General features: G+C 42.5%; 1 protein-coding gene across 1 annotated transcript in view; it reads right to left on the bottom strand.

Annotated features, from left to right (window-relative positions):
- Positions 1-27,964, bottom strand: part of POU6F2 (POU class 6 homeobox 2) — a 478,769-nt gene that overhangs the window by 118,575 nt on the left and 332,230 nt on the right. The window contains 1 exon segment of the mRNA XM_023517730.1: positions 2-135. Within this exon segment, the coding sequence (XP_023373498.1) occupies positions 2-135 (134 nt within the window).

Raw genomic sequence — 27,964 nt, 5'->3', positions numbered from 1 at the left:
GCGAGGCCGTCTGCGGGGCCGGCTGCGGGTGCTGGCTGGGTGGCGGTGCGGGCGGCTGCTGCTGCTGCTGCTGCTGCTGCTGCTGCTGGAGCTGGAGCTGGAGCTGCTGGAGCTGGGAGTTCAGGGATGAGGTAGCTGCAGGGAAAGAAAGCGAATGGGGAGTGAAGCCAACGGCCATGGCCTTGCTGGGTCCAGGCTGCCCGCGGCCTCCTTCGGGGAAAGCTTGCCCTCTCCCCCGGAGGCTGCTTGGCATTGAAGGAGGATGCAAGGCTCTGAGAGTCACTTCTTGGGCACAGCTTAACATTTTGTAAGGACCAGAATGTAGCACAGGGGGTGTTACTTCTAAAGGTGGGGTTAGCGGGAGTGGAGGTCATTGGTAAGTACTTTATCCCTCTCTTCCTTCCCAGACTGCTCAGGGAATACACGCATGCTCGCAAGATCTGATTTAGAGTTTTAAAGTTCAACCAATTTAATTCTTTTGGGAAATGCCTGGCGGGAGTTAAGAACAGAAAACGGGACGGTTTGTAGTCTCCTTTTCATCCGTCACCAACACCGCGAATGGTGCATTTTCACTTGCTGCTTCAGACCTTCGCCATCTGCTTAGACTTCTTAGTTTCCAGTTTCTACGGGGATTTTTTCTTTTTAATTTAAGGATAGTACATGTTTCTCCGTCTTGCAGGGTCAAGAACCTAAGTCTCAGTTGCTTTGCCTGCTGAGCCCCCAGACTGGAAGGAGCACAGCAGGTGAGTGCATGGGACAGTGTGGGGATTAGACACACCCAGCCTCAAGGACAAGCAAGGAATAGAGGGAATGAGACGTCTTTTAAGGTCTCCTTGTTGGGAAGGGTAAGAGTTGGTGGGAAAGGCTGTCTCAGCACTGAGCACACATTTGCCTACTTAACACAAACAATTTCTGCAACAGGGAGGTAGTTAGTTGGACCCAAGAATGGTCTACAGAAAATTATGACTAAAGACCAAATTCACTTCCTTCTTTGCCCAAATTTCAGTGTAATAACTTTCCAACAATCTCATGAATAAATTGATACAAGGATCAAGGTTGAACCCGCCAGACTTGGCTGCAATGTTTTCCTCCTTCTTTTGCCTAGAATTAAACAAGATTTCCCAAAATAATAACTCCCATTTACAACACTAAACTAGTCCCTATTAAAAAAATCTGTTGGTTGTATGTCCTTAAAAAATACACATATGTTGAACCATATATTGAGGGCACCTGAAGAACTTTCTCTGTAAGAAAATCATCCAGAAACTATTTTTTAAAGTTAAAAATCATTTAAAAAAATTTATTGAATGCCAGCTGGGCACTGGTAATGTGCCAGGTAACATGTAAAAGTTAAAAAGAGGACATAGTCTTGCTTTCAAGGAGCTTACAGTCTAGGTGGGGAAATAAGATTAACTTGCAAGAAATACTTAGGTTCAGAGGTACCTGTTACAGAGTCCTGTTAGTGGTAGATGTGTGATACATGTCTGTTAATTGACTAAATGGTCAGCAGTGTGAAAGTGACCAAAAAGGCTAGGAGAGTCAGGAGAGGGGCTCTGCTGTGGGCTAGAGAGGCCAACACGCCATTCCTGGTGGATGTGGGATATGAGCAGAGAGAGCTCAGGAGAGTGAGGTGCAGGAAGACAGGATACTCCAGGCTGGAAAAACACCCAGATCATACAATGGCTTGGGTGATACTTCGGAAGGATAATATAGAGAATGAATCACCTGCAACTGAGGGTCTAGGAAGTTTTGAATAACTTGAAGCTTTCTAGAGAAGGTAGAGAACCTATCTTGTGAAAGTGATGGAAAGGTGGATCCTTCCAATTAACCTTTGGTGTAAGTCAGATTTTAAACATATTAACTCAAGGGAAATGTGGCTGTATTGGTAAAATGACAGCTTGATCATTCCCAGGGCTGCCAAGTACCGATTCTGTGCCCTCAAGAGCCATGCAGGGCTTCCATGACAGGCCATTTGGGACAGCAAGTCCTCCTTGGGCCATTGAATTAGTCTAGGTCTGTCCAGATGGTCCAGCGTATGTCCTGCCTTGATGGTAAATCCAGGGTGCTCTGGGGCTTGTGGTAAGACTCCCGAGGTAGAGGGACTGTGTGTGAGTGAGGGCTGTAAACAACCCCAGCACCATCCCCTTCGCCAAAACTTTTAGAGGCAGGTCTGGTTTTGTCAGTTCCCCCTCCCGACCTCCTGTTGTGGAAGATCACATTTTATTGAAGATCTGGAAGCCTAGCTCAATTCTGATCTCTCAAGATCTTCTGCAGTCTGGAGGACCCCAGAGGAGTGGGGCCTGATGGCTCCTTTGGTGGAGTTAGGAACCTGATTGCATCTGGCCACCTGCCTGGTTCAAATCAAGCCCATCCTGATTCCTCTCAGGTGGGAGCACATTTGTCAGTGCTTATTTTCATGGTTGACTTAAATACCATACTGCTTCATTTTGGTTAGAAAAGCATTTATCTAAATCAGCGTTTAGAAACAGGAAAGACTGGGGACTATTGGCAGATAGATATTGGCAGACGGGTAGGTGCAGCAGACCCTAACCTACTAATGAGCCACGGTCCCAAATGTGTCTTCTTTATGGCAGTGAGTTCCCTTTGCTGGGTCATTTCTTTCCCATAACAGCAGCTTGACTGGAAAGGCATAAACCTAAGCAAACCTGTGAGTTGTGTAAACTACTAGTAATTTGGTATCTGCAAGCAGGAAATGATGGAGAATAAAATATGTTCAGGTATGTACGCGATGCAAAGAGAAGCAGGAGGGGTGTACGAGAACATAACTCTCAGTCTACTAAAGAGTTATAATAAAGGTGGCCAAAACCACCTACACGCTAATATGAAAATGAGAGTTAAAAAATGTGACTATACCATGCTTCTGAATGGCTCCTTGCATAAAGCATAGGGAAGTGTAGACATCGACGAATGAAAAAAATAAGAAGAAAATCAGGACGGTTCAACGACATATTTGAACTACAAAGAATGTTTGCAGACAAAATGATGCTTGTTGAGGGTAAAACTCTGACCCTAGGCATGGAAGAGGAAAGATTTTACTTTCTTCCCTGGTATTTATGTCCTTTTATGATTGTTTCCTCTACATCTGGTTATTATCCATTATGCAGGGCAACGTTAAATGTACAATTTGACTACAATACCAGCAGCTGTGAAAGAAAAGAAATGCACAGAAATACATTCTGAAAATTTGAAACTTTCCAATTTTGAAAAGGAAACACAAAACCAAATTTCACCAAACCGATTTTCCTAGAGAGAAGAGAAACAGCTATGGCAAACTCGGCACCTTGAAACTGCCAAATAAGCAACTTCACATCACAAAGAAGTAGCCAAGAATCCCTTCTGTTCAGTTTCTATATACTGACTGTAAATTAGAAACCATGTTTCATATTAAATTTCTGTTAAAGGTTTCCTCAGTGAACCCTGCACATAAATAAAGCCATCTCATCAGAGGTATCAGAATTATATTGGATGGGATTTATATCATATTACTTCCCAGGCAGGGGAGTGGAAAGTTAAAAGCACCGTGGATACCTACATTTACAAAGCAAGTGCGCGGAAGATTCTGGAGAAATACAAATGTGTCCCATACTTTGCAAGATAAAGAAAGCAAAATGATGCTTAACTGCTAAAGGACACGTGTTTCTTAGCAACACCATAACCTGCTTTATGCCGAAATATAACATCATGCTGTCATAATCACTTTAGTCGGGATCCAGACCTCAGCATTTTCTTGGGCTCTTTAAGTGCAGGCACATGTGGGCATGGATGGCAAACTGGTGGATTGGGTTTGAGAGCCTGCTGGGAAAGGGCACATGCTGTTATTCACGGCTAATGTTTACACAAACTCTGGCCGTGTCTGGGAACGGGCATAGCCTCCCTGAGATCTGTTTACAGAGGGCACAGGACCCATGCTAAGGAGGAAGGAAGCAGCGGGGCCTATCATTGAAGTGACCAGGACCACTGGAAAGAGTATGTTGGTAATGGTATCTAAACAGTCTTAGCCCAGTTCCCTGGTATAAGTCTGGTCCTAGGAGAGAAAGAGCACTGGATGGAAACACAAAGAGTAACCTTGAAATACGACACTAAGCACAAGAAGCCGGACGCCCAAGGCCACTCGGTGTATGATTCCATTTGTGTGAAATGCCCCGACTGGGACGTCCGGAGAGACAGAAAGCAGAATTGCAGATGCTGGTGGGAGGAGTGGGAGGAACCGCTAACGGGTAGAAGGTTTCCTTTCCGGGTATGAAAATGTTCTGGAACTAGATAGTAGTGATGATTGGCCAACACTGGGAAGGGACTTAGTGCCACCGATCGTACACCTAGTTAATGGTTAAAATGGCAAGTTTAATATTTCAAATGGTAAATAGTTGAAATGAAAAATTTTCTGTGTATTTTAGGAAAAAAGAGCTGTTTCTCTGTATTCATGAGCTGGGGAATAGGCTACAGCGCCTCGGGATGCCACAAGGAAGAGCGTGATCCTTCTCCACCGTCATGGCTTTGTGGTCCGGGCGGGTCCGGGCAGCCACCAGCAAGGGCGGCTCTGAAGGAGCCACAGGGGAGCCTGGGGCAGATTCCAGCACAGGGAGGAGCAGGCCTCGCCTGCTGGAGCTGGAGAGCACAGGTTTGCTGGGACAGAGCAGCAGGGCTACTATCAAAGTGACTTAGATGCACTCCGAAGGGCAGTGAAGACACCATCCCTGAGGCTTCTGGAGCTGCTAGGGGAGAACGAGCATGCTGCATACAGGGTGCACAGGCAGAGAACAGTCACGGTGATTTGTGTCCAAAGTAAGACAGGGCTTCATAGTTGGGAAAGTATTTCCATTTAATATGATGAGTTAGCTTTTCAAGACAATTTTTTTAACTGTGTATTTAATTGTTTTTTAATTGCAGACTATTACAGGGGCACGCACATTTTGGTTACATAATTTGCTTTTATGCATTTTAAGTGAAAGTGGTAAGTGTGCAAGACAATTATTTGGCTAGGTGATATCCCTGCCATGTTATAAATTAGAACTTGGGCCTAGAAGGTTTAAGTGACCGTCCCATGTTTGCAGTGGTGAAGGCTCTGGGTGCTTTCCAAAGCCTTAAAACGTGATAGAATTACTGGTACTAAAGGGGCAACCCACTTCCTCCTCAGGCTTTGACAAGCAAAGCTTACTTGTGCAAAGATAACTGCTCGCTTGCCGTGCCCTCCGCACTATGCTCCTGAGAAGAGGTGGCTCGGCTACCCAGCTGCCGACTGAGCCTAAATGGAACGGTCTGCCCGGTGACAAATGGTTCCACTCCCGGGAAAGCGTGTACAGTTGTACCTCTGTCCCGCTGCAGACAAAACATTCTTTTTTAAACCTGCCGATATGAAATGTAAATGTGTGTTTTGAGAATGAAGGTGCTGATCTGAGAATGAGCCAGGAGTTACTGTGAGGAACAGAAACACACAGGTGTTTCAGGAGGGAACGGTGAGAGGCGTGAGTGGAAGGGGGGTGGGGCGGGCCACAGCACACTGATTCATGTCACCAGTTAGCACTGATGGTAAGAAAACGTTTCCTCCATGCTTAGGGTAGGGTGGCAGCCACACCGTGCTCAGGCCTTGTGTCATTTTAAGGAAAGCGAGTAGGCATTTTGTCTCTGGAGTATCACTGGGGTGGCATCTGACGGTTCTCCAGCTGGATTTGTCCTTCACTGCGGACAGTGTCTCCCTGATCCACTCCCTCCCCCAGTCTTAAAAAAAAAAATCACTGGGGGGCGGCGCCTGTGGCTCAAGGAGTAGGGCACCGGCCACATATACCAGGGGTGGCGGGTTCAAGCCCGGCCCCGGCCAAAACTGCAAAACACAAAAAACAAAACAAACAAACAAACAAAAATCCCTGGGCCCATGAAAAGAAGCAGTGCTTCCAGAGCTAGGCTTTGCTTCCCCAGCTATACTTACTACTCACTTTTGTTGCCCATTGACACCTGTAGAGGAAGAAAAAGTGGAACCTATAGAATCGAACAGAATAACTCAATAGGAGGAATTAGAGTTGGTAAATCAGACAGCCACACGTGCCCCTGAGATAAGGACATGTAAGGTAGCTGAACCAAAGGCGCAAGTCAGAAACGCTGTCTGGTGCCCTCAGTAAGAGTGTCCCTGGCTAGCTGCACTGGCAGGCTGGAGTTTGGCACAGTAGATGGAAAAAGGTAGATGGTAGAGGACTAGGGATTTTGAAAAAGCTCCGAAAGTGAAAACTTACTGGGAATTTTGCCTTTATTCTTGGCAACAAGGTCCCAAAACAACCAGAGTCAAGTCTGTCTCAAAGGTTATGATGTGTGAGCACCTTGCACGTGTCAGTGTTATTGGCTCCAGAAATACTAATCTTTTATTTTTTTAAATTATTATTATTATTATTTTTTGTATTTAAGGCAGAGCTCTAAGTGTCTCTGGAGGTGTCAGGGGAAAAGAGGTAAATTCTTTCCATGAAAACACCCTTCAACTTTCCATGTATTGCCTCAGGCACCCAAGCTTCTTTCTTAGTTGGCATCTCAAATTGCCGTCTAGAATCACCTGGGGAGCTGGTTAGGAAAGTAGGTTCCAGAAAAAAGGGTAAAATCTGCATTCCAAATACCCCCAGGAGATTGGGAGCCATCGCCCTTGGGGCGTTGAGCTGCCCATACTGGAGCTGCAGCCAGCGAGAGAGGTGGCTCTCCCCTTGACCTTCAACCAGCCAGGTCAGTCTGCTTGTCCAGCTCCATGACTCTAAGACTATTTCATCTCAACAAATTGTTCTGCCATTAGCAAATACACACACGTGCGCGCGCACACACACACACACACCACAAACATAGACAAAATCACTGAAATCCTTGATCGGAAAGAAGAAGACAGACACCTGGGAATCAACCGTGATCTTTAGTAGCTTCTTTTGGAAATCAGGGAGATTCCCCAACCATGACGGCCTTTATTGACATTTTAGGGCATGTTCTTGTTGGAGTTATTTTAAAAGGGTTAAGCCCGACATGTAACATTAGGTAAACTGAGAAGATAGAGAGTGAAGGATGAGTCCCCCCCCCACGAGAAACAGCTGTGGCCAGAGGCGCTGCACCCACTGGCAGATTATCAGAGAGGCTGAGGAATCACAGGGGGCGAGTCCCTTTATGGAGCAGCTGACCTCCCTACCATCTCCACCTGCAGAATGGTCCACAGCTAGGCCTAACATCTCAGAAAAATAAGGAAAACACTCTCCTCTACTGAAATGTGAAAACTGGCTGGGGAAGAATTAGGATTTTTAATGTGGATACGGCAGCCTAGAGTAAAGTACTTCTCCTCTCATTAACCCACAGTCTCACTCTCATACACTGGGCTCTCAATCAGGTCATTCCTCACTGTAGAACACCAAAGAATAAAGATCTTTTAAAATCTAAAAAAGATGACCAGACATGATGGTTTATGCCTGTAATCCTAGCACTCTGAGAGGCTGAGGTGGGTGGATTGCCTGAGCTCACAGGTTTGAGACCAGCCTGAGCAAGTGTGACAGCCCGTGTCTTAAAAGAAAAAAAAGCTGGGTGTTGTGGCAGGTGCCTATAATCCCAGCTACTTGGAAGGCTGAGACGAGAGAATTGCTTGAGTCCAAGAGTTTGAGGTTGCTGTGAGCTGTGATGTCACAGCACTCTACCAAGGTGACAAAGTGAGACTCTATCTCAAAAAAATAAATACATAAATCAATAAAAATAAAAAATAAAATCCAAAAAGATTTCAAAGAGAAAATAAAAGGCTACCTGGAAAGAAACATAAATTAAACTGACATACCTCTTATTAGCAAAACCATATAGCTAAAATCAGAGAAGCAATGCCTTCAAAGTTCTGAGAGAAAACTGTCTTGCACTAAGAATTCTATTGCTAGCTCAACTATCTGGCCAAAGGAAGAGCAGAGTAAGGCCCGTTTTGGAACTTACTAGGACTTGAACGTCTTACCTTGCATAATTTTTCTTACAAAGTCAAATAGATACTTCAGTAAAATAAAGTCACGAGCTAAGAAAGAGCAAGACATAGGAGTCAGGAAACAGTGTATGTCCCTCAGGAGAGCAACGTGAGGGGCCCCGCTGTGTCCAGCTGCTCTAGACAGTAGCCAGTCCAGACTGGAGCATAAAGGCAGAAGGCTGTAGGTGAAATATCTGCATTGTAATGACAAAATAGTTGACATTTTGGAGAATTTGAAAATATGGAAAAAAGAAATAACTTTAGGAAGAAATCAAAGTTGTTCTGGTAAAGACAAAATCCAGATATGAGAGAGATGTTCCAAATTAGAACAAGAAGTCATTAAATTTCAAGAAGAAAAACTAGATGCATTCAATGCTATAGAAAAAGTAGTAAGTTAAAATTACTGAACTGATTACCATTGATGGACAGCCTACGTGTCCATCAGTGAATGGATGGGTAAGGGAAGGGTGGCACATACATGTAATGGAATACTATTCAGCCATAAAGAGAATGAAGTTCTGTTACGTGCAGCAACGTGGATGAACCTGGAGGACTTGTGTGAAGTGAGATAAGCCAGACACAAGAAGGTGAATTCCATTTGATATCACTCATTTGTGGGATCTTAGGAAAAAAAAAGTTAACATCATGGAAGCAGAGAATAGAACAGTGGTTACTAGAGACTGGGAAGGCACAGGGGAGAAGGGGGAGATGTAGGTCAATGGATCCAAATTTGCACGTAGGTAGAAGGAACAATTCTGGTGTTCTGTGGCGTAGTAGGTGACTATGGTTAACAGTAAAATATTACAAATCACTAGAAGAGAAGCTTTGAATGGTCTCACTACAAAGAAAGGATGTGAACTGCATGAAGTGATAGATACACCAACTACCTTGATTGGCTCACTATACAACAGAGATATGTGCTATACATTTACACTATGTTAACGAAATAGAATAAAATGTGGGGTGACTCTGAGCACTGGCTGAAATGTGAAAGGATGAACCACTTGGATGACTGAGTGGTTCTAAAATCCAGACCACCAGGGGCACCTGTTTGTAGCACATTTTCTTGGTTCTGCAGGAACTAATAAAGTAGCCATATTAAATTTAAGAGTGTTCACAGGCTTTCAATTTTTGGAACAACCTATGAACAAAGCATGACATATTTAATGAGAACACAAATACTACCATCATTGACCATGTAGAGGTGAAAGGCTGGTGGAAGAGAGGAAGGACGGAATATGAGGACCAGAGCCCTAACTGGAGAATCAAGAGATGACGCCATAGTTGGCAGAACGAATAGGGATTTAACTATTTAAAGCTACCAGGTTAACTAATTATAGGGCTGTACTTCTGTTAGGAGGAGGGGGGAAGAGAAAGCAGGAGATGTACATGAGTGAAATCCTCACACACAATAGCAGGAAATCCACAGAAGAGACAGTAAGTTAATAGGCCAGGAATAGAGATAACTCAGAAGTCTTTAGAAATATGGAGGCAAACCCACAAGCCTAAAGCCAGGAAGGGTAAATGTGATTGCCCTGGGGGAATAGCCCTGAGGGTGGACAGCAGTATAGCTGAGAACTTGCTATGTCTTCTTCATAAGCCCGGTGGATGGAATTGATTTTTAACCACATGCATGTGTTACACTGACAAAAACATTTCTAAAAGTCAGTTTCAAAACTTTGTCTACATCTTGTATGACAGCAGGGAATTCTTTTCTTTTTCTCTTTATTAAATCATAACTGTGTACATGATGCATTTATGGGGTACACTATGCTGATTTGATATACAAAGTGAAATGCTTACATCGAACTGATCAATACATCCATCACCTCACTTAACTTACTTGTTATGGTAAGACAATTATACTCTTTTCTTAACAGTTTTGACAGCAGTGAATCCTTATGTGCCAGGCACTGTTCTGAGCACTTGACATTAATTTCCTTTTTAGTCCTCTTACGAACCTTATAAAGTAAGTATACTAAATTGGATTCTCCCAGATGCAGATTCAAGGGCAAGTGATTGGGGGAAGGGCTCCCAGAAGAACCAGGAAGGGAGCAAAGGTTAGGTGAAGTCCCCGCCTCCTTTTTGATTGCAGGGAGGTCTGAAGCATGAATGGCACCTGTCCTGAAGGTTTCTCCTGTTTTGAAGAGTCCCTGTCTTCTTTCTATTCCTTCCTGCGCCAAGGAATCCTTCATTCACTGGGGGTGGGAGCGGGGACAGGGATAAACTCCAAACACGGTTAGCTCTTCTTAAGGGGGAAGTGGCTTCAATGACCAAGAATCAAATAACTTTCTAAGAATAAGAGCACAGTATTTTAAAACTGTTGTTGGAGGTAATGGTGCCATGTAGCAGGCTACATTAAGGTACTCTTAAGAAAAAGGAAACTGCCCTCAGAGAAACATGATTACATTTCCATGGAGCTAATGGAGTCTCCTTGACTCTCTCTCCCTCTATATAACTATATGTATGTGTCCTTACATATAAAATATATACATTATCATGTATTATATAATTATATGTCCTATATACTTATAATATCATATATAATTATTATTTACATATATACACGCATATACACAGAGGGTGCCAAAAACTGTATACACATTTTAAGAAAGGAAAAAACTCCATTAAAATTGTAATATGCAAGCCATGTTTGACTTCTGCAATTATAAGAGGCGCTCAGTGTGACTTTTGTTATCGATATATATTGAGTATTACAATTTTAATACAGTCTTTTCATTTTTAAAATGTGCATACATTTTTTGGCACCCTCTTTATACACACACAAATCACAGCCAGCCACATTAAAGACATAGATAGTCCCAAGGCTTCAAAAACTTGGTCAATTAATATTAATAAATACTATGCCCATTAAAAAAAGATGGAGACTTTACCTCTTTTATGTTTACATGGGTTGAGCTGGAAAATATTCTTCTTAGTAAAGTATCTCAGGAATGAAAAAAAATCCAATGTACTGAGTACTCAGTACTACTGTAAAACCAATTTATAATCACTCATGGTTTCATATGAGAGAGGAATCACGACTGTGGCCCAAGATGAAGGAGGGAAGGGGAGCGGATGGGAAGGGAGGGGGTGTTTGATAGAGGGAGGGTTAATGGTGGGACCACACCTATGGAGCATATTCCAAGGGGACAAGTCAAACACAAATGTCTTAACTGTGATTAAGTAAATGAGCTGAAAGCTGTTAATTAGTAAGATGTAAGCACTCCAATTTGTACAAATAATCAACACATTGAATCCCACAGAGCCATAAATGTATTCATGCTCTCTATATATATGACTTAATAAAAAATCTTTTTTAATAAATATCAAACAGGGTAGTGCTCACTGAACAGAACAGGGATGGGGTTCCTGCTCTCCTACTGTGTTCTGTGTCATTGAAAGCTCTGAACTGGTGAAGGCTTTACATGCTCACGGAGTGTAAGTGTCTATCAGATGGAGGTCAGTCATCGCTGGAAGACAGAAATACTAACACCACAGAAGCCACTTCTGGAGTGGGAGAGGTGACTGGAGGCTGTGACCTGCCTGGGTCAGCACGCAGGCGTATCCCCTTGTAAAGATGTATGTGGCCATTTTATGTTTGAATAATTGGTATGACTATTTCTGTATTCATACTCATCTGGCAACCTTCCGGCAGTAAGGATTTCCACAGAATTGTCCTTCACAAGAGAGAAGGTGAAGAACAATTGTATTTCTCTTTGTATATTACAAGGTTTTATCATCTGTTTGATTATAAATGTTTCCATCAGCGTTGTGATAGTCTGATTTGTCCTAGGTAGCTGATTAAATTCAGTCTCCTGAGCTCTTTAGGTTGAGATCAAGACTCTGAATGGAACTGAATTCACCTTTGGCTCCACCGATGACACCAACTGTGGTGTGAACTTTCTTTTGAAAAGTCAACGACAGACATTTGTTCCTGATAGTCTAAGAAATGTTCTCAAAGACTATTCCAGAGGATGCTGTCTCCACATATGTTCCGGGAGGGAAAGTGTTCCACAGCCAAAGCCTTTGGGAGCTATCACATGTTGTACCCTATTTTTGGAAATCCATAGTGAACATTAGATGATTAACGACTACAGCTTTAGCATTAAAGAAATCTGATTAATATTTTCCATCCCACAGTGATCAAATTCATTTGACCTTGGAATTCCACCATCTTGCTTTTTTGAACATAAACTTATGCATATGTCTGGAGCTAATACTGTGAGAGGTCCCCTAGAAATAACCTGAAGTTATCTCTCTCTGCTGTAGTCAGAAGTGACCATTTTATAAATGCAAGAACTATATATGTATAAGTATATAGTTTATATCAGTGTCTCTGAAGGAAGTAGTGAGCTATTTTCAAGTTTATCCCTAATAACATTAATTAATTAATTCATATGGCAAGCTGATACAGTGTGGTGAATCTTGTTAATTTATACTGAAGAGAAACTGGAAGTGAGTGTAATAAACATCTTGTATTGATAAAAAATATAAATATGTGTTAAGTGATATGAATATAGGAATTTCTTTTTCTTGTTTTTCTTTTCTCTCTCTCTTTTTTTTTTGAGACAGAGTTTCACTTGTAGCCCTGGGTAGAGTGCTGCGGCATCATTATAGCTCACAGCAACCTCAAACTCTTGGGCTCAAGAGATCCTCTTGCCTCAGCCTCCTGAGTAGCTGGGACTACAGGCACCTGCCACAACAGGCTAGTTTTTGTTGTTGTTGTTGTTTGTTGTTGCCTATTTTTAGTAGAGATGGGGTCTTGTTCTTGCTCAGAGTGGTCTCAAATTCCTGAGCTCAAGTAATCCTTTGCCTTGGCCTCCCAGAATACTAGGATTACAGATGTGAGCCGCTGTGCTTGGCTGTATAGGAATGTCTTAATAAATGCAGTTTCCTTGAAGGCAAAATATTTCAGATAGTCCAGTAGGTAAGGAGAAAGAAATAGAGAAAAGAGACTTTAGGTGTACAAAAGAAAGAGAGCTGGGAAACTAGAGCTAGGACTTCCTATGACAGTAGACCACCTGGAGGTTAGTGCCTTCTCCCTTGGCTCTGGGGAAACACGACTGCTGTGGAGTTTTTAGCCTGGTGTGGATATCTCATTCCTCCCTAAGCCTATAACATGAGTAAAGGAAGCTTCAGTTCTATCAGTACTAAACTTTTCAATAAGATCTTCCGTAAGAAAAACAAATTTAAATAACATGCTTCTGCCTTTTCCCATCGAATTTTCCAGTATCCTTTCATGTTAATCCAATACCACATTTAGAACTCCTGGGATTTGAATCTGCCTTTTCGTTGAATTTTGGATGGTAGATCCTACATATTCCTTGATTTTGCTTGATGGATGCTTTCATAACCTGCAGGGAATCTATTGACTGTCTACGGAGACACTGACTCTTTATTTGAAATCCATTTAACAGATGAGACCAAATGTATCCAGCAGAGAATCCCAACCCTCCCACAATAACTGGCATCCTTCTCTTAGGGAGTTTGGCAGAGGCTTGGTGAAGAACAGGGCAGGAGCAGGGATTCTCCTTGGATGTCAATTCTCGGTGCTCTGCACATTCCCCAGTATGTTAATATTAAGTCATCTTTTTTTCTTTTGAGACATTGGTGAGTCATCATCTGTTCCTCACTCTCTTCTTGATACCATGTGAGTTTAAGGAAATAAAACACATTTGGGTGAAACAGAAAACAACTCAAAGAGGTACCCATGCAACAGTCAATCTCATTATCTTTCTTCTATAAATGTGTAAAACAATTATTTGCACTCTTGGTGGTCTCTTCTGAGAAGACCAATCTAATATACCCTGGAGATCAAAAGGTTTAAAATTATAGCTAACATTTCTTAACCGTGTTTTTTCCAAGGAAATTTTTTTTTTTTCCAGTTTTTGCTGGAGCTGGGTTTGAACCCGCCACCTTCGGCATATGGGGCCAGAGCCCTACTCCTTTGAGCCACAGGCACCACCCTGCAGCAAAATTTTTACTTTTTAAAAATAAAGGTAGAAAGTAAGCTATATTCACTAAAAAATGATGCTAAGGATATGGGCAAAAGGGAGAGGTCTGTTCATTTTATATTTCTATGTTAATAAAATAATCATTTAAATTTAGCAGACGAAGCAAGGCACCCTGGCTTTCAAAGCATCAGTGGTTCCCTTCCCCTTCAAATGGAGATTCGCAGAAGAAAATATTACAGACAATTCAATGGCTACTGCATCTGGTTTAAACACAGCGCTATGTTCACTCAAATTTCTTTTAGGCTATAGACACATGGGCCAGTGCTTATTTTCATGGTTGATTTAATCCATCCCCTCTGCCAGTGTGGGGATTATTCCCTACAGTTATTCTCCAGTGATCTGTCAGTTCAGATTAAAAAAAGTTAAGTGACAAAGATGCAGTGGCTGATTCCTTTAGAAGGCTGCAGAAGCCAGAGTGTACAACGAGAGATTTCTTTTTAAGAATCTGACTATGCTCTCGCTTTAATTTGTCCCCATCACCGTGTATCTTTCTTATTTACCTGGAACTTTAAACTTCCTAAATAAGCAATTCAATTTTGGTCCTGCACAACAACTTCAGTGTTGCCAGAAAACCTTTATGGATCTCACTTTATTGGTTCTTGCTTATTTTTTGAGAAGAGGAAGTAGAGTGTATTTCTTGTCATTTTACAGATGAGGAAATCTAAGGCCACGTGTATCCTAACTTTGCTTTGCCTTACAATAAATGGAACTACTTTCCTTAAGCTATGCCTATTTTTGTATCTTAACACATGAGATTCAAAATATATCTGCTAGATTTGCAATTCCATTTACAGCCTCTGAAAAGAACCTGTAACAATGTGACTTTGTGTAGCAAAATGTTACTCCAATTAAATGTTAAAAGTTACTCATATTATATCATAAATAATATTACTGTCCTCTTTCCATCACTGCAGTAGAATTTTTTAGTAGGATAAGTAATATACTGCATGATTAATTTGGTTATTTTGTATTGATGTACAAATTAGTCATTCAATTCACATAATTCATTTTAAAGGCTTACATGGAGTAAGTTAAAAAGAAGCAACTAGTAGCTTTAATGAAATAATTACATTACTGATAAATTCTACTAGGAGAAAAGGATCATTAGTAAAAGAATCCTGGGAAAATTCAAAAAAGCAGTTGATGCTGGAATATTAATGGGGCTGAGATGAATGTGATTGCATTACCTGAATGAGTACAGATGTTTTTGCAAATACCTCTTGGATTTTGCCAGTATGGTTGGTCTTGCTTGTGGGGGAGTAAAATACTATTATTTTTACTTTGTCTAATGCAGTAGAGACAAAAGGGGAAAGCACAAGTCTGTTAGTCAGTATAGGTTAGGTTACACTGCGGTAACAAGCAACCTTAACATCTCAGCAGAGTTTGCTTCTTTCTATGTCACAAATCAGCTTAGTTCCTTGTAGGCATGTTGGGGCCAAGCTGATGGAGCAGCCACCATCTTGAACATTACCAGAAGGAAAGAGAGCTTTTGAGGGTGGGGATGAAATGCTCTGGCCCCATCACTTTCTCTAGAAACTCGTTGGTCAGCATTACTCACATGGTACCACCCAAACACAGGGAGTCAGGAACTGTCAGTTTCTCAATTCCCAGAGAGAGAGGGAGAGCCAGAGCAGCATTCATTACCTCCAGAAACGCCTCATTCTGCCTCCAAGATAGGTTTCATATTTATTACTTTGTTTCCATTCTTATTTCCCTGAGTGGAACCTCATATGCCTTAGCCAGATCCTTAGCCAGAGGGCCTATTAATTGACCTCTGATCACCTGCTGCCCTGTGCTCCCCTTTTACTTAATTAACTAATAATATTGTCAAGTCATGTGCCAAGTACTCATCTGTCACCAGAATTGTCTCTCTAAAACACAGGTGAGATTATCCCACTAATTGAAAAAAAAATAAAAAATGAGTGTGCGCCAACTTCACCCACATTTTCAGACACATTCGAGGCTCTTCTGATAACCTCAGTCCTCGTTCAGAGGTAGAAGCGGTGGTACATGGCTGCACATGGCAGCGGACTGGGATCCCCCACTTGCACACTTACAGAATCAGGGTTTTAAAAATGCTTACTTTGGTTGACAAGATGGAAAAAATCAGGAAAGGGTCCAAGAAAATATGCATTATCCATTTGTCTTAAAAAAACACATACACACAGGACATCCAGCAGGTCTGGCAACATGACTCTGTGTGGGACTGGAGCCGCGCAGTGCCCCCGGGCCCCACAGTAGCCGGGGCGAACTGCCTTCCTTAGCACTCCGTGAGGGCACATCGTGTGACACCTGCACTCCAATTACTGTATCCCTGCTTTCCTCTTTTACTGACTTGCTTCTGAGGAAGGTAATTATTTTTTTATTCAGAGTTTTAAGAATCTTCCTGCCCTGTCTCTCAGCAATCTGCATATAGTAGATGCTCACTAAATAATTAGGAATAATCCTGGGGTACTGTCACTGGGTTGTCCACTTGGTAACTTCCCTTTCTTCTTACCTGTCTGGTTATCACACGCTTGTTCTGGTTTAGTTCATGAAAGAAGTGATGTCATTAAAGAATTCTTGAGGATAAGGGGAGTCACTGCTCAGGTTTCTAGGAAACTACTTGTAAATCATGTGACCTCTGAGCATGCAAGGAGCTGTAATTAACCTTGGGCCATGTTACAGATTTTTTTTTCTTAAAGTCGAGTTTCTGTGTTCTTTTTTATATCTACACAGGCCAAGGCAGCCACCCCGATGCATCTGGAACCATGTCCTCAAAATTCTGTAGGATATTTTTGTTTATGAAGTAGCAAGTTATCAAAGGAAGTGAATGACTGTCTAAGGATTCAGGACTTGGAGGTGTGCTGTAGAAATTTCACATGCAGTATGTATATAAAATGTGGTCAAAGAGGAAATGACAAGCTTAGAGAGCCCCGAAAGGTTATCCGGATAAACAGAAAAGTGCTTCAGGTGGATCTGAGATGGACAGATTAAATCATAGTCTTAGAAGAGTGAAAAATGTCATCCTAACCCAGGGCTGACCCAAATTCCACTCAATCTGGGAGAAACATAATAGAGCATGTGGATTAAGAGGGTTTGAGTTGAAGGTCAGGTTTTTAGTATGTCCGGGCTGGCAGGATGTAAAAGCCAGCCAGGCATAACAAACACGTTGCCCTGTTGAGTGAGGGGTCGAATCACCAGCGGGGGGATGAGGGGCCCACGGGTCAGTTACTCTTCCCTCTCCCCACGTGGCCACACTCCACTCCCTGCTGTCAGTGAATTCACGCTCTGCTCTTAAGGGATACCGGGCTAACGCACAGGATGGATGAGCACGAAGTCACTAACAGGGCTAGTGAAACACTGCCAGATCCTTGGTACGCGTAATGAATTAAGCATTTAGTACAAATCTGAGCAGGTAATAGAAAAACTGTTTAGAGAAGATGAGAATTTGTGTTGTATGGAACATAACATCTCGTAACTAAAGTTACTCCCTTCATGAAGGTTCTCAGAGTTGCTTGTCTGGGCTGATGTAAGTCTGCTGTTTTCTCTTCCCATCTGTGTGTTCAAGTTCAGCTCCCTCCTCCTCCACCTGTCTTTCTCTCTCTCTCTCCCTTCTCTCTTCCTCCCCCATTTTCCTCCCTTCGTTCTTTTCTATCCGGCTTCTCTCCTTACTCTAAAACTTTACCAAGGACATACCATATGCTGGGGGATGTGCGGGCGGCTAAACTTATCAATGTTACTTAAACTTTGATTCTGCTCTCCTTCACGTTCTATCTGGGGAAACAGACATGCAGACGCCCAACTATGAGGCCATGTTGTAAGTGAATAGGATTTCTTCTTGGTTAGTGATTTTCCCCGTCTTCCGACATCTCTGAAATAAGTACATGTCGTCACCCTCCCATGAACCCCCGGCCCCCTTTTCTGGTTTGCACTCCCTCCTTCTCCTAAGTGCAGCTCCTCGTTCCCACTACTTACACTCTGCTTCACACTCACACTCAGCTTTGGCTGGTGAGTTTTTCTGCTCTTTGAAATGGTGACACCCTCTCTCCCACTCTGTTTCTGTCAGGAGCCTATATTTCTTTGCAAACCCAGCTCCTCTTTCTGGGCAGCCTCCTCTGCTCTCATTTAACACATAGTGGGTGCAGTGAAGTGATGCCCTCGTTATGGTGCTTACACACAGTAGGCTCCTTATCTGCCCTTTCACTTTCCCTGATTTCAGTTATCTGTGGCCAATCATAGTCTGAAAAGATCCCGGCATTTTGAGACACATTCTCTCAAAACAATGTGAGAGACCAGGTCCAGATAAATTTATTACAGTACATTATCATTGTTCTATTTTATGAAATAGTTTTGATTGCTGTTAATTTCTTTCTGTGCCTCCTTTGTAAACTGAACTTTGTAGGTATGGAAGTGTAGGAAAACCAGAGTAGAGAGTTCAGTATTACCCACGGTTTCATGTACCCGCTGGGACTTTTGGAAGGTATCTCCACAGACGAGGGGTGCCGCTGTATCCCTTGTAGTTGTAGTCCACATTGTATTGCATTAGAACATTGTTGTCCTTGTTCAGACCATCCTGAGACTCTAGTGATGAGCCTTTTTGGATCATGAACCTCTTTGAGAATCTGACAAAAATAGGTATCTTCTCTGGAGGACATGTGAAAATTGCATAACTTTTCAGGGGATTTCAGGCTATTTTGAAGTCCATCCAGAGACACCTGATGTGGTTGAGAATCTCTGTTGGGAGATGAGGGTAATGATAGAACCGGGTGGCTGTGCCAGTGTCCACTGCTGGGGAGAGGTAGTTCTTCTGACAGGGATTCCCAAGGTGGGCCACTGGGGGTTGATGGAACTCTGGCTCCTTGATGGTTTTTATCCTTTGAACTTAGGTCTTGAGATTCTTATCTATGCTCTGGACCTCTTAGGAAGGAAGAATTAAAGACTCTCTCGGCCACATGGGGATTCATTCTGAGTGAGCCAGACGACCACAGAGAGAGTAGACGCTCTCTGAGCGCTCACTCAGTGGTGTTTAAACAGTCTAGCTTAGCCTCACTTTTGTAATAGGGGCTTAAACTGATGTTTTGGCCCCAGGTAGCAGGCACTACAGTGCATTGCTAGATCAGGATGCAGATTTTTAAAGATCTATCTGAGAACAGGTAGACATTCCTTAATTCCTCATCTACGTTATAAAGAAATATGATTTTAGGGTGGTGCCTGTGGCTCAAAGGAGTAGGGTGCTGGCCCCATAGGCTGGAGGTGGCGGGTTCCAACACAGCCCCAGCCCAAAACTGCAAAAACAAAAAAATATGATTTTAAATTGTCTTTTTGGTAAGAGCTATTGTATTCTATGACCTCTACCCCTCAAGGAGCAGGGGCCCTTTCCTCTTCACTTCACGCCAAGGAAGTGACTTCCTGGGATGACACAGAGACATGTTTGTGTCATTGCTGTGGGGGACACATCAGACCTGTGAAGGCTTTTTGTCAGAAAATGCCAAAGGTAAAAAGGAATTTAGAGATAGTGCATTTCCCACATCAAAGGATCTGTATTTGAGAGTCTGGGATTGGGAGGTTTCCAAAAAAAACCCCACACAATCTTCCTTCAGAAAAAGCCACCTGTCCATATTTCCAAGTCCAGTGAGCACCACGTCAGCTGAGTGTTGGGCCAGCCAAGTAGGAACCTTCCTGCTCCCTTTTCCTTTCCTCTGAAAGGGTCAGAGCCCTTCCTTTTCCAACTGCAGGCTTTTTGCTACAACTGAGTTGAGTTGTAAGATGTAAGAGGAGGGGGGGGCTGATGCTTCAGATCAAGTTGGAGGACTGACCATTATTTACATCTGTACATTTAGTTATGAAACTACAGTGCTATTACTTAGCAGTGGCCAGGGAAATTGTGAGACCTCCATGCGCTGCCATTTGAGGGCCGAGGAAGAACCAGGCCTGTCGAATGAGTTTAAAGTGGGTTGAAAGCAATGCCTGTTCTATGTATGGTAGCTCTGACCCTGGGGGAAACAAGATGTGACCTTTAGAGCTGAGAGGTTCCTTGCAGCAGACGCTTGAGAACTCCTGGGTTAAGTGCATTGTGTTTTTGTATTTTCTCCCTGGCATTATCTTTCTTTGGAAACATTCTTTCAGCATTCCATACACATCTATTAGACTATATGCTGCAGACACTGTCAAACCTCAGGGTTCAGGGGAATCATCAAGGGTGCTTATAAAAATGCTGATTCCAGGGTTCTACCTCCTGATTACATAGCTCTGTAGTTGGCTGAGAGGTTGGCACCCTTTAAACAAGTTTCCGATGCAGGGATGCCTGGGCCGTACTTGAATAGCCTTGGTCTCTACGAGTTCCAGGCAATGTGTTGGGTGCTTAGAATGCCACAAGGCACCAGACATATGTATTTCTTACCTTCAAAAAAATCTAACAGTTTGGTGGCATATGCAGATGGCCTGCAAATCATTGACATTTAAACCGGCTATCTCTTTGGCAGTATTTATAAACTATGAGACAGAAGTAGGGTTAGGGCAGGAAAAGGGAGAAAAACCCAACGTAAGGGCTAAGAAAGGTTTCCTGTGGCAGGAGAATCAGACTTAGGAGAAAGGGAAAATGAAAGGTGAAGTCATTAAGAGGCCCAGCACAAGGAAAGAGTGACTTGTAATTTGAGGATGCTTTTGCCAAGCACTCCAGCAAATGTATGAGAATCAGAGCTGGCAGGGTCCTTGGAACTCATCAAACCCAATCTCACCCTTGAGAAATAAGAAAAATGAGACCAAGAGACCTTAAATGATTTGCTCAAGTGCACACAGAGGAAAAGATAGGATTGTTTATCTTATGTTTTGAATATACTTGAACTGATAACCACTTATACCAAGGGGAGTCTTGCTGGCTTAGAATTCTACAGGCAGTTCTACATCTAATAGTTAAAATCTCTGTAAATACATGATTTTATGAGGAAAATAATTAGAAAGGGATCCAAAAGCTTCTTTTCAAAGAACCATTTTACTTAAGATAATACAAGTAAGTAGGAAAAAAAGTCCCAGTAGTAATTTATTATCTCTTAGCTTTTGACCATAAATTATTAAACCTGAAAAATATCATTGGCACAAAACCCGGGTCTTATATTTATCTTCATTTGTTCAAGCAGCATGGACGTCCTGAGTGCCTCCTACGTTTCAGGCTCTGTGATGACTTCCAGGCAAATTTAAAATATTAAAGAAAGAGATATTCACATGAGAAAGGACTCAGCTCTCTCTGGTGTGAGCGGCTCTGTACAGAGCCTCGGGGAGTGCCAATCACATAAGCAGCTGGTTTCTCGGTGCAGTTGACTGGGGGTCAGTTGTATGTACCCCTGAGTTAGGGTGTCCTCTGAGAGGTATCACCACTTCAGTACATTCAAGGCTGAGAAAGGCACTCAGCAGCATCTACCTCCTCCTACCAAAAAGGGCGACTTACTGCACAGGGGGTGGGATTTGAGACAGACAGAAATTCCTGCCCTAGAATATTAATCTGGATGGAACTGGAGACTGTTCTTCTAAGTGAGATATCACAAGAATGAAAAAACAAGCACCATGTGTATTCACTATTAAATAGGAACTAATTGATCAACACTTATGGAAAATCAACCAGGTGGGAGGGGGAGGACAGGATGGGTAAAGTCAGATCTAATGGGTACAGCGTATATTGTCTGGGCAATGGGCACACTTAAAACTTTGACTCCAGCCTTACAAAAGCAATTTATATAACATTTGAATCCCAGTAATATTCTCAAATTACAAACAGTAGATTAAAAAAGAAGGAAGCTGTGCTCCTGATTCTTCCCAGCAGAGTCCTCCTGCTTACACTACAACCACCCCATGGTACTGAGAAGCTTTTGCCATTTTAGGCCTTCTGGTTTTGCCTCTCACTTTTCAAGTGAAAGGATTTCAAGAGAATGGATATTCAAAAAAGACTCATATTCATAAGAATTTTAGCTCTTTTGTCATTAGACAGTTAATGAAATCCAGTCCTGTTGTGAAATTCATGATTGCAACAACATCTCATCTTCCTCCAGACACCGCAAAGTGGAGCAAGAGGATGGAGGGGTCTGCTGCCTCGTCGTAGAAATAAAGGCTTTGAAGGTCTGCAGAGCCACACGTAGGAAGGGGAGTGAGAAACCTGAAGACTTTCTGATAACACTGGATACCGAGGACTGTGTACTACACCAACTTAGGTGCTCCCAAGTTCTAAGTCTCACATGGAAAATAACACAAAGAACTCTGCAAGTGTGGGGAATGCCTGGTGTCCCCAACCTTGTGTGGCCCCTCACCCTTGTGGAGTGGCTCATTCACTCTGCAACCAGTGGGGACTGACAAAAAAACTCAAGGAGTCTCAAGGGCAAGCTCAGTCTCTAGGCTATTTCCCAGCTACAATTCTTGAGATTTGAGCCCCTTATTGTTTCTGGTGGGGGTGGGCATCAAGTGCGGCTCTGAAGACCACAATTAGACTTACTTAGTGTTCTAGTTAAAAAAAGACATCAAGACCTCACACCTATAATCCCAGCACTCTGGGAGGCTGAGAGGGGAGGATCACTTTAGCCCAGGAGTTTGAGACCAGCTTGGGCAATATAGAGAAATCCTGTCTTTCAAGAAAACACTTTTAAGAATTAATAAAATAAATAAGGCCAGGCGTGGTGGCTCACACCTGTAATCCTAGCCCTCTGGGAGGCTGAAGCAAGTGGATTGCCTGAGCTCATGAATTTGAGACCAGCCCGAGCCAGAGGAGACCCCGGTTCTAAAACTAGTCAGGTGTTGTGGTGAGCGTCTATAGTCCCAGCTACTTGGGAGACTGAGACAAGAGAAATACTTGAGCCAAGAGTTTGAGGTTGCCGTGATCTATAACACCATGACATTCTACCACGGGTGACAAAGTAAGACTCTGTCTCAAAAAACAAAAACCACCCCAGATACTAAGTTCCTACCAGGGTTCAGAGGGTGCCCAGCAACAAGATAAATTCATATTCATAAGCTCAGCAACGTGAATGATACTGCTTGATCACTTAAAACAGGAACACTGAGAAGATGCCAAGTTGAATATTGAAGCCTGTCAATGGATTGAAGCATACAATTCCTAGGTTTTCTAATACCATTGCTATTATCATAGGTAGGACTATTACTACACTCTCATTGCTGTTATTTTGCTGTCACCAATTAATTACTGGAACAGGGTGGTAAATAGCATCAAACTCAGGGAGAACCTCCTCAGTCTGCTCTCCGCCAGCTTCTCTAGCTTTAACTGATAGGATACAAGACAAGTATACCTAAAGGATAAAATAATTAACTTGGAGCAGGTAATTTAACCAAATCTTCAGTCTTTTGTCTATCCAATTAGAAAAATTAGTGACTCCATACGTATGCTATATAGCTACAGTGAAATCCCTAGGTCAGTGTCACACATGAAGTAGGAACATCAAAAGTATTGATTCTTCCCTTTCCTTTCCTTTCTCCTGAATCTACCACTATCCTGGTACTGGAGTGTACAGCCCGGCCTGAAGGGAGAGAGCGAGGAGACTGGAGGAGGGGAGTGGGCTACAGAAGAATAAAGGGGAATAAAGGGAAGGGCATTCCCCTAGATAGCGGGGCTGTGTTGCTCCAGTAGCTAAGATGAAAGGCCTCTCGTATAGGAGGGCTGCCTGCCAGAGCATGGAGAGAGTGGGGACTGCCCAGGAACTAGTGGGCATTTACTTTACCAACCAAACAGATTTGTGTGGCCTGAAAATATACACTAACACAATCAAAGTTTATGGGTCATTCACTGAGTACCTGTAGGTAACCACACTGAACCTCCCATACCCTTATGAGAACTCCTAGTGGTCGCTTCATACCTAGTGGCTTAAGGGACCTGTGCCAAGGACCAGCCACCCTTAAACCTGGCCAGGAATGTTCTTGCAGTGATTCTAGAGTCTGTGTGCTTCTCTGGAAAACTGACATTGTAAATATTAAGGAAACATTTACAAATGGAAGGAAGGTTCTCTCAGATGGTTTATAGAATTATAGTAGCAAGCCTCCCTCAAAAACCCTAACCTATACAGAGCTATACATAGTCCTGATCCCCCACTCAACAGTGCATGCAAAACACAAATTTTTCTTTCTATGTCTGTAAAGCAGGACGCTGAAACTGACAGCACCATAAATCTGAGTCGTGGAAATGCTGTGATACAGTGAAGCATCACACGAGAACAGAGATTTGGGGGTCCTGTGACGTTTTAATTTTCATCACCTGAAGCTTTATTTATACCATCTTTAGGAAGATCATCGTTGTCGTGGTTCCATGGTCAAAAGATTCTTAAAAAGACATCTACTTTCAAGTTCAGGAGGCTCACTGTGGTCATCTGAAGAATTACTGGGAACAATTCTTTTCATTTATTGAGAGCCTTACCTCTCTCTAATATCTCTGCTATGGTTTAGTTCATGTATCCTATAAAATAAAATCATAATTAATTGAAGTTATAACTCTCCAGGCCAAGGAAATTTTTTTTAATGTAAGGATGTGTTTTAAATTTTGACATTGTGTTGAATGTTATTATGAATTCCTTACCTTGTCAATTGGACTCAGAAACAGGAATCGCCACATAAAACATAATTATTAGGAAAATAATAACAACAAAATGGAAAAGCAAACAAATAAAAATGTTTGTTTCCTGCTTTTCCTTACAACTCCCAACAAGAATGTGCCCTCCCATAGAAATGCCAACCTACTCAACTTGCTTTAGAATTTTTATCTTCTATTCATAAAGATTTTTTATCCTTACTTCAGGGAAATGCAAAGTCTTATTTCAGCCAAGGGAGAAATTGCCTGGAGATCATATTAATGACCTATTTAAAGAAATAGGAGATTATCTGCTTACACAATTATACTCCATGGATTTCTCCTGTTGGAATTATTGCTGAACTGTAACTCTCTTCAAGAAAGGCTACCCAACCAGGCTGGACTCCTACTCATAGGGAGTGGTGTGATTCAAGGTGCAGCCAGCAGTAACTAGGCGAAGGAGCTGGGGACCTGCACACTGGAGTATAGCTCCAGTTCCCAAATGCAAACGTCTGCAAAACCCCATCACGCAGGAGAGAACAATGGAAACTGTGTGTCGCCCCCTAGCACCTCAGGTATGCATAGCTCACCCGGTCCCAAAGCAGAGGAATTTGGGGACTCTTTGAACTTAACTCCTTATGCAGTGACAAGTTCTTCTACAGGGTCTCGGTCAGAAAATATCCAACAGCTTTTTCACAATCTTCATTAGCAAGAAAGCTCAGTGTTTATGAGACTGATCCGTCATTCCGTCATTCGTTCTGATTGGAAGATGATCTTTTTTGAAAACTAAAAATCCACCTTTCTGTAAATGTTCAGATTCTATGTTGGCTGCAATATCTAAAAAGTGGTTATTTTTCCCCGCTTCTGATACATTTGGGGGCAATTAACACAAAAGCTCTGTACTCATCAGATTGTCCTAATGGCTCTCCGTCTGCATTTTTACCCTCTGGGTTCACTCTGGTTCAAAACTGTTAAGGAGATGGATGGGAAGGGTGGACTTGCACCCCCGAGTATTTATTTATTCACTTAATAAATATTTGAATGTCTAGCATATTCCAGGCACTATTTGAGGAGCAAAGAAACAGACAAAACAGATAAAAATTTGCATCCTCGGGGAATTTACATCTTAGTGTGTGTGAGGTGGGGAGACTGTTAAGATGTTAGATGGTAATTACTAAGGGAAAAAAATCAACAGCAGAAAGAAAAAGAGGGTTTCTGGAGCATTGGAATTTTAGATCGCCTGGCAAGGAATCCTCCCCAAATAGGTCAGTGGTTCTCAACCTGTGGGTTGCAACCCCTTTGTAAGGATGAAAATACATCCTGCATCTCAGATGTTTATGGTACGATTCACAACAGTAGCAAAATTACAGTTATGAAGTAGCAACGAAAATAATTTTATGGTTGAGGGTCACCGCAACATGAGGAACTGTATTAAAGGTTGGAGGCACCAGGAAGGTTGAGAACCACTGAAATAGGTGAAGGAACAAGACATTCAGATATGTGGTGAACAACCCTTGAGGCAGGAACTCTGGTGCAAGGCCAGAGTGCGGTTGATGTGTCGGGGCCTCAGGAGGGAGGGGAGTAAGGCTGGGGAGCTCTGGGTAAGAGGGCAGAGGATGGGTGATGGGTTAGAAAGACTGGGGACACTGGAAGGCGCAGGAGCTTGTAAACCATTGAAAGAACTCTGGCTTTTACTGGGTGAGGTGGATCTTCTGCACATGTTTGTGGAGTGGATTTTCAGTAGTGCTATATCCCCTGGGCTCTTACATAGATAGTATAGTAGTCCCTCCTTACCTATCATTTCTGTTACCCATAGTCAGAAAATATTATAGGGAAAATTCCTGAACGATTCATAATTTAAATAGCATGCCATTCTGAGTTGAGTAGCGTGACATGAATTGTGCCTTTGACCAGTGTGTCCACGTTGCATCTGCTTCCTGCCCCTTGGTCACTTAGCATCTTCCTTGGTTATCACGTCAACTGCCATAGTACCACAGTGTTTGTGTTCAGTAACCTTATTTTACTCAATAATGGCCCCAAAGTACAGGAGTAGTGATGTTGGCCATTTGGATGTGCCAAAGAGAAGCTGTAAAGTGCTTCCTATAAGTGAACGGATCAAAGTACTTAATGAGGAAAGAAACATAGCCTAGCCAGGATTCAGTGCAGTGGTTTCAGGCATGCACTGGGGGTCTTGGAATGTCCCTCCTGTGGATAAGGGGGCTCCTGTGGTGGCTCTAATGCTTGCATGACTGCTTAGTGTAGTACAAAATACTTAGGACAGTTTCTCTAAAAACTTTTTTAAGTTTTCACCCCCATTTTCTGGAATTGAGGATTTCTGTAGAGAAGCTGGAGACCAACTATTTGTTCTTTCCACCTATAACTAGCTTTTGAGGCCTGTATGCCTGAGTAAATTACTCTTTAAGCTCAGTAACAGCACAAAAACTCATCTTAAAGCAAGCATCGTCCATTTAATATTTTCCTTTGGAACTTGTTTTTCATGCTAAGATATCTTTCCTACCACATCCTCCACTCTCTAGAGAGTCAATTACAGCATTTGACGTTGATGACCAACGTCTATCCTCCCAGTCCTTCCCCCTTCTCGTAGCTCTAACCTGTGATTGCTTTTTGTCTCCTTTCACTGTGTAGAGATATGTGTGTTCTGTTCATTGATGTTTCCAATTTATTAATCTATTCTTTCATGGTATTTTTCTGATTTATAATGTGTTTCTGTAGCCCTCAATTCTTCCTTTAAAAATTTCATTCAATGTTGCCATCACCTCTTGGAAGTGTTTCGTTAATTACATGTCGTATTTCATTTCCTTTATGGAGTTTTTTCTTTCTTTTTAAAAAATGTCTTTGAGGATAACTTATTTACTTGGCCTTTGCATACTTTGTGCCTTATTTACCCCTAGGCATGTGTGTCCCTTCTGTCCTGGCCTTGACATGTGGCTTTAATTGCAACCATTGCCGTCTGTGTCTCTCTGCCCACACCTAGATAGCCAGATCCCTGTCTTACAATATTTCTGCCCAGCTAATACCATTATCCATTAATTAACCTCTTAATTCAACACGTATTTATGGATCATTAGTAGGTGTCAAGCACTAATTTGGGTATTAAACGTAAGTCAGGAATAAAAATGGGCAAAAATCTCTGTCCTTGTGGAGCTTACATTCTAGAGGAGTGCGACAGAAAATAAATAATCAGCATCATCAGCAGGCAAGGCCACGGGGTGTGTGAGGTGACAGAGGGGCAACGACTAGCCCTGGAGGGGACTGAGCGAGAACTGACACGATTTGGGGAATTTCTGTTCTAAAAGCGACCCCTGGCTGCTCTGTGCGGGTTCAGCACATGCCCACGTGGCCGCTCTTCCTTCCTGATATGAACTGATGTGTGGTGGTCTTTTATTAATTAAAAAGAATCAGTCCTATTTTAAGGGGACT

Source organism: Otolemur garnettii, unplaced genomic scaffold (genome assembly GCF_000181295.1).
Source record: "Otolemur garnettii isolate 467f Iridium unplaced genomic scaffold, OtoGar3 scaffold00119, whole genome shotgun sequence".
NCBI classification, from domain to species: domain Eukaryota; kingdom Metazoa; phylum Chordata; class Mammalia; order Primates; family Galagidae; genus Otolemur; species Otolemur garnettii.
The sequence above is the reverse complement of the archived record's forward strand: the minus strand, read 5'-3'. Positions and strand labels throughout refer to the sequence as shown.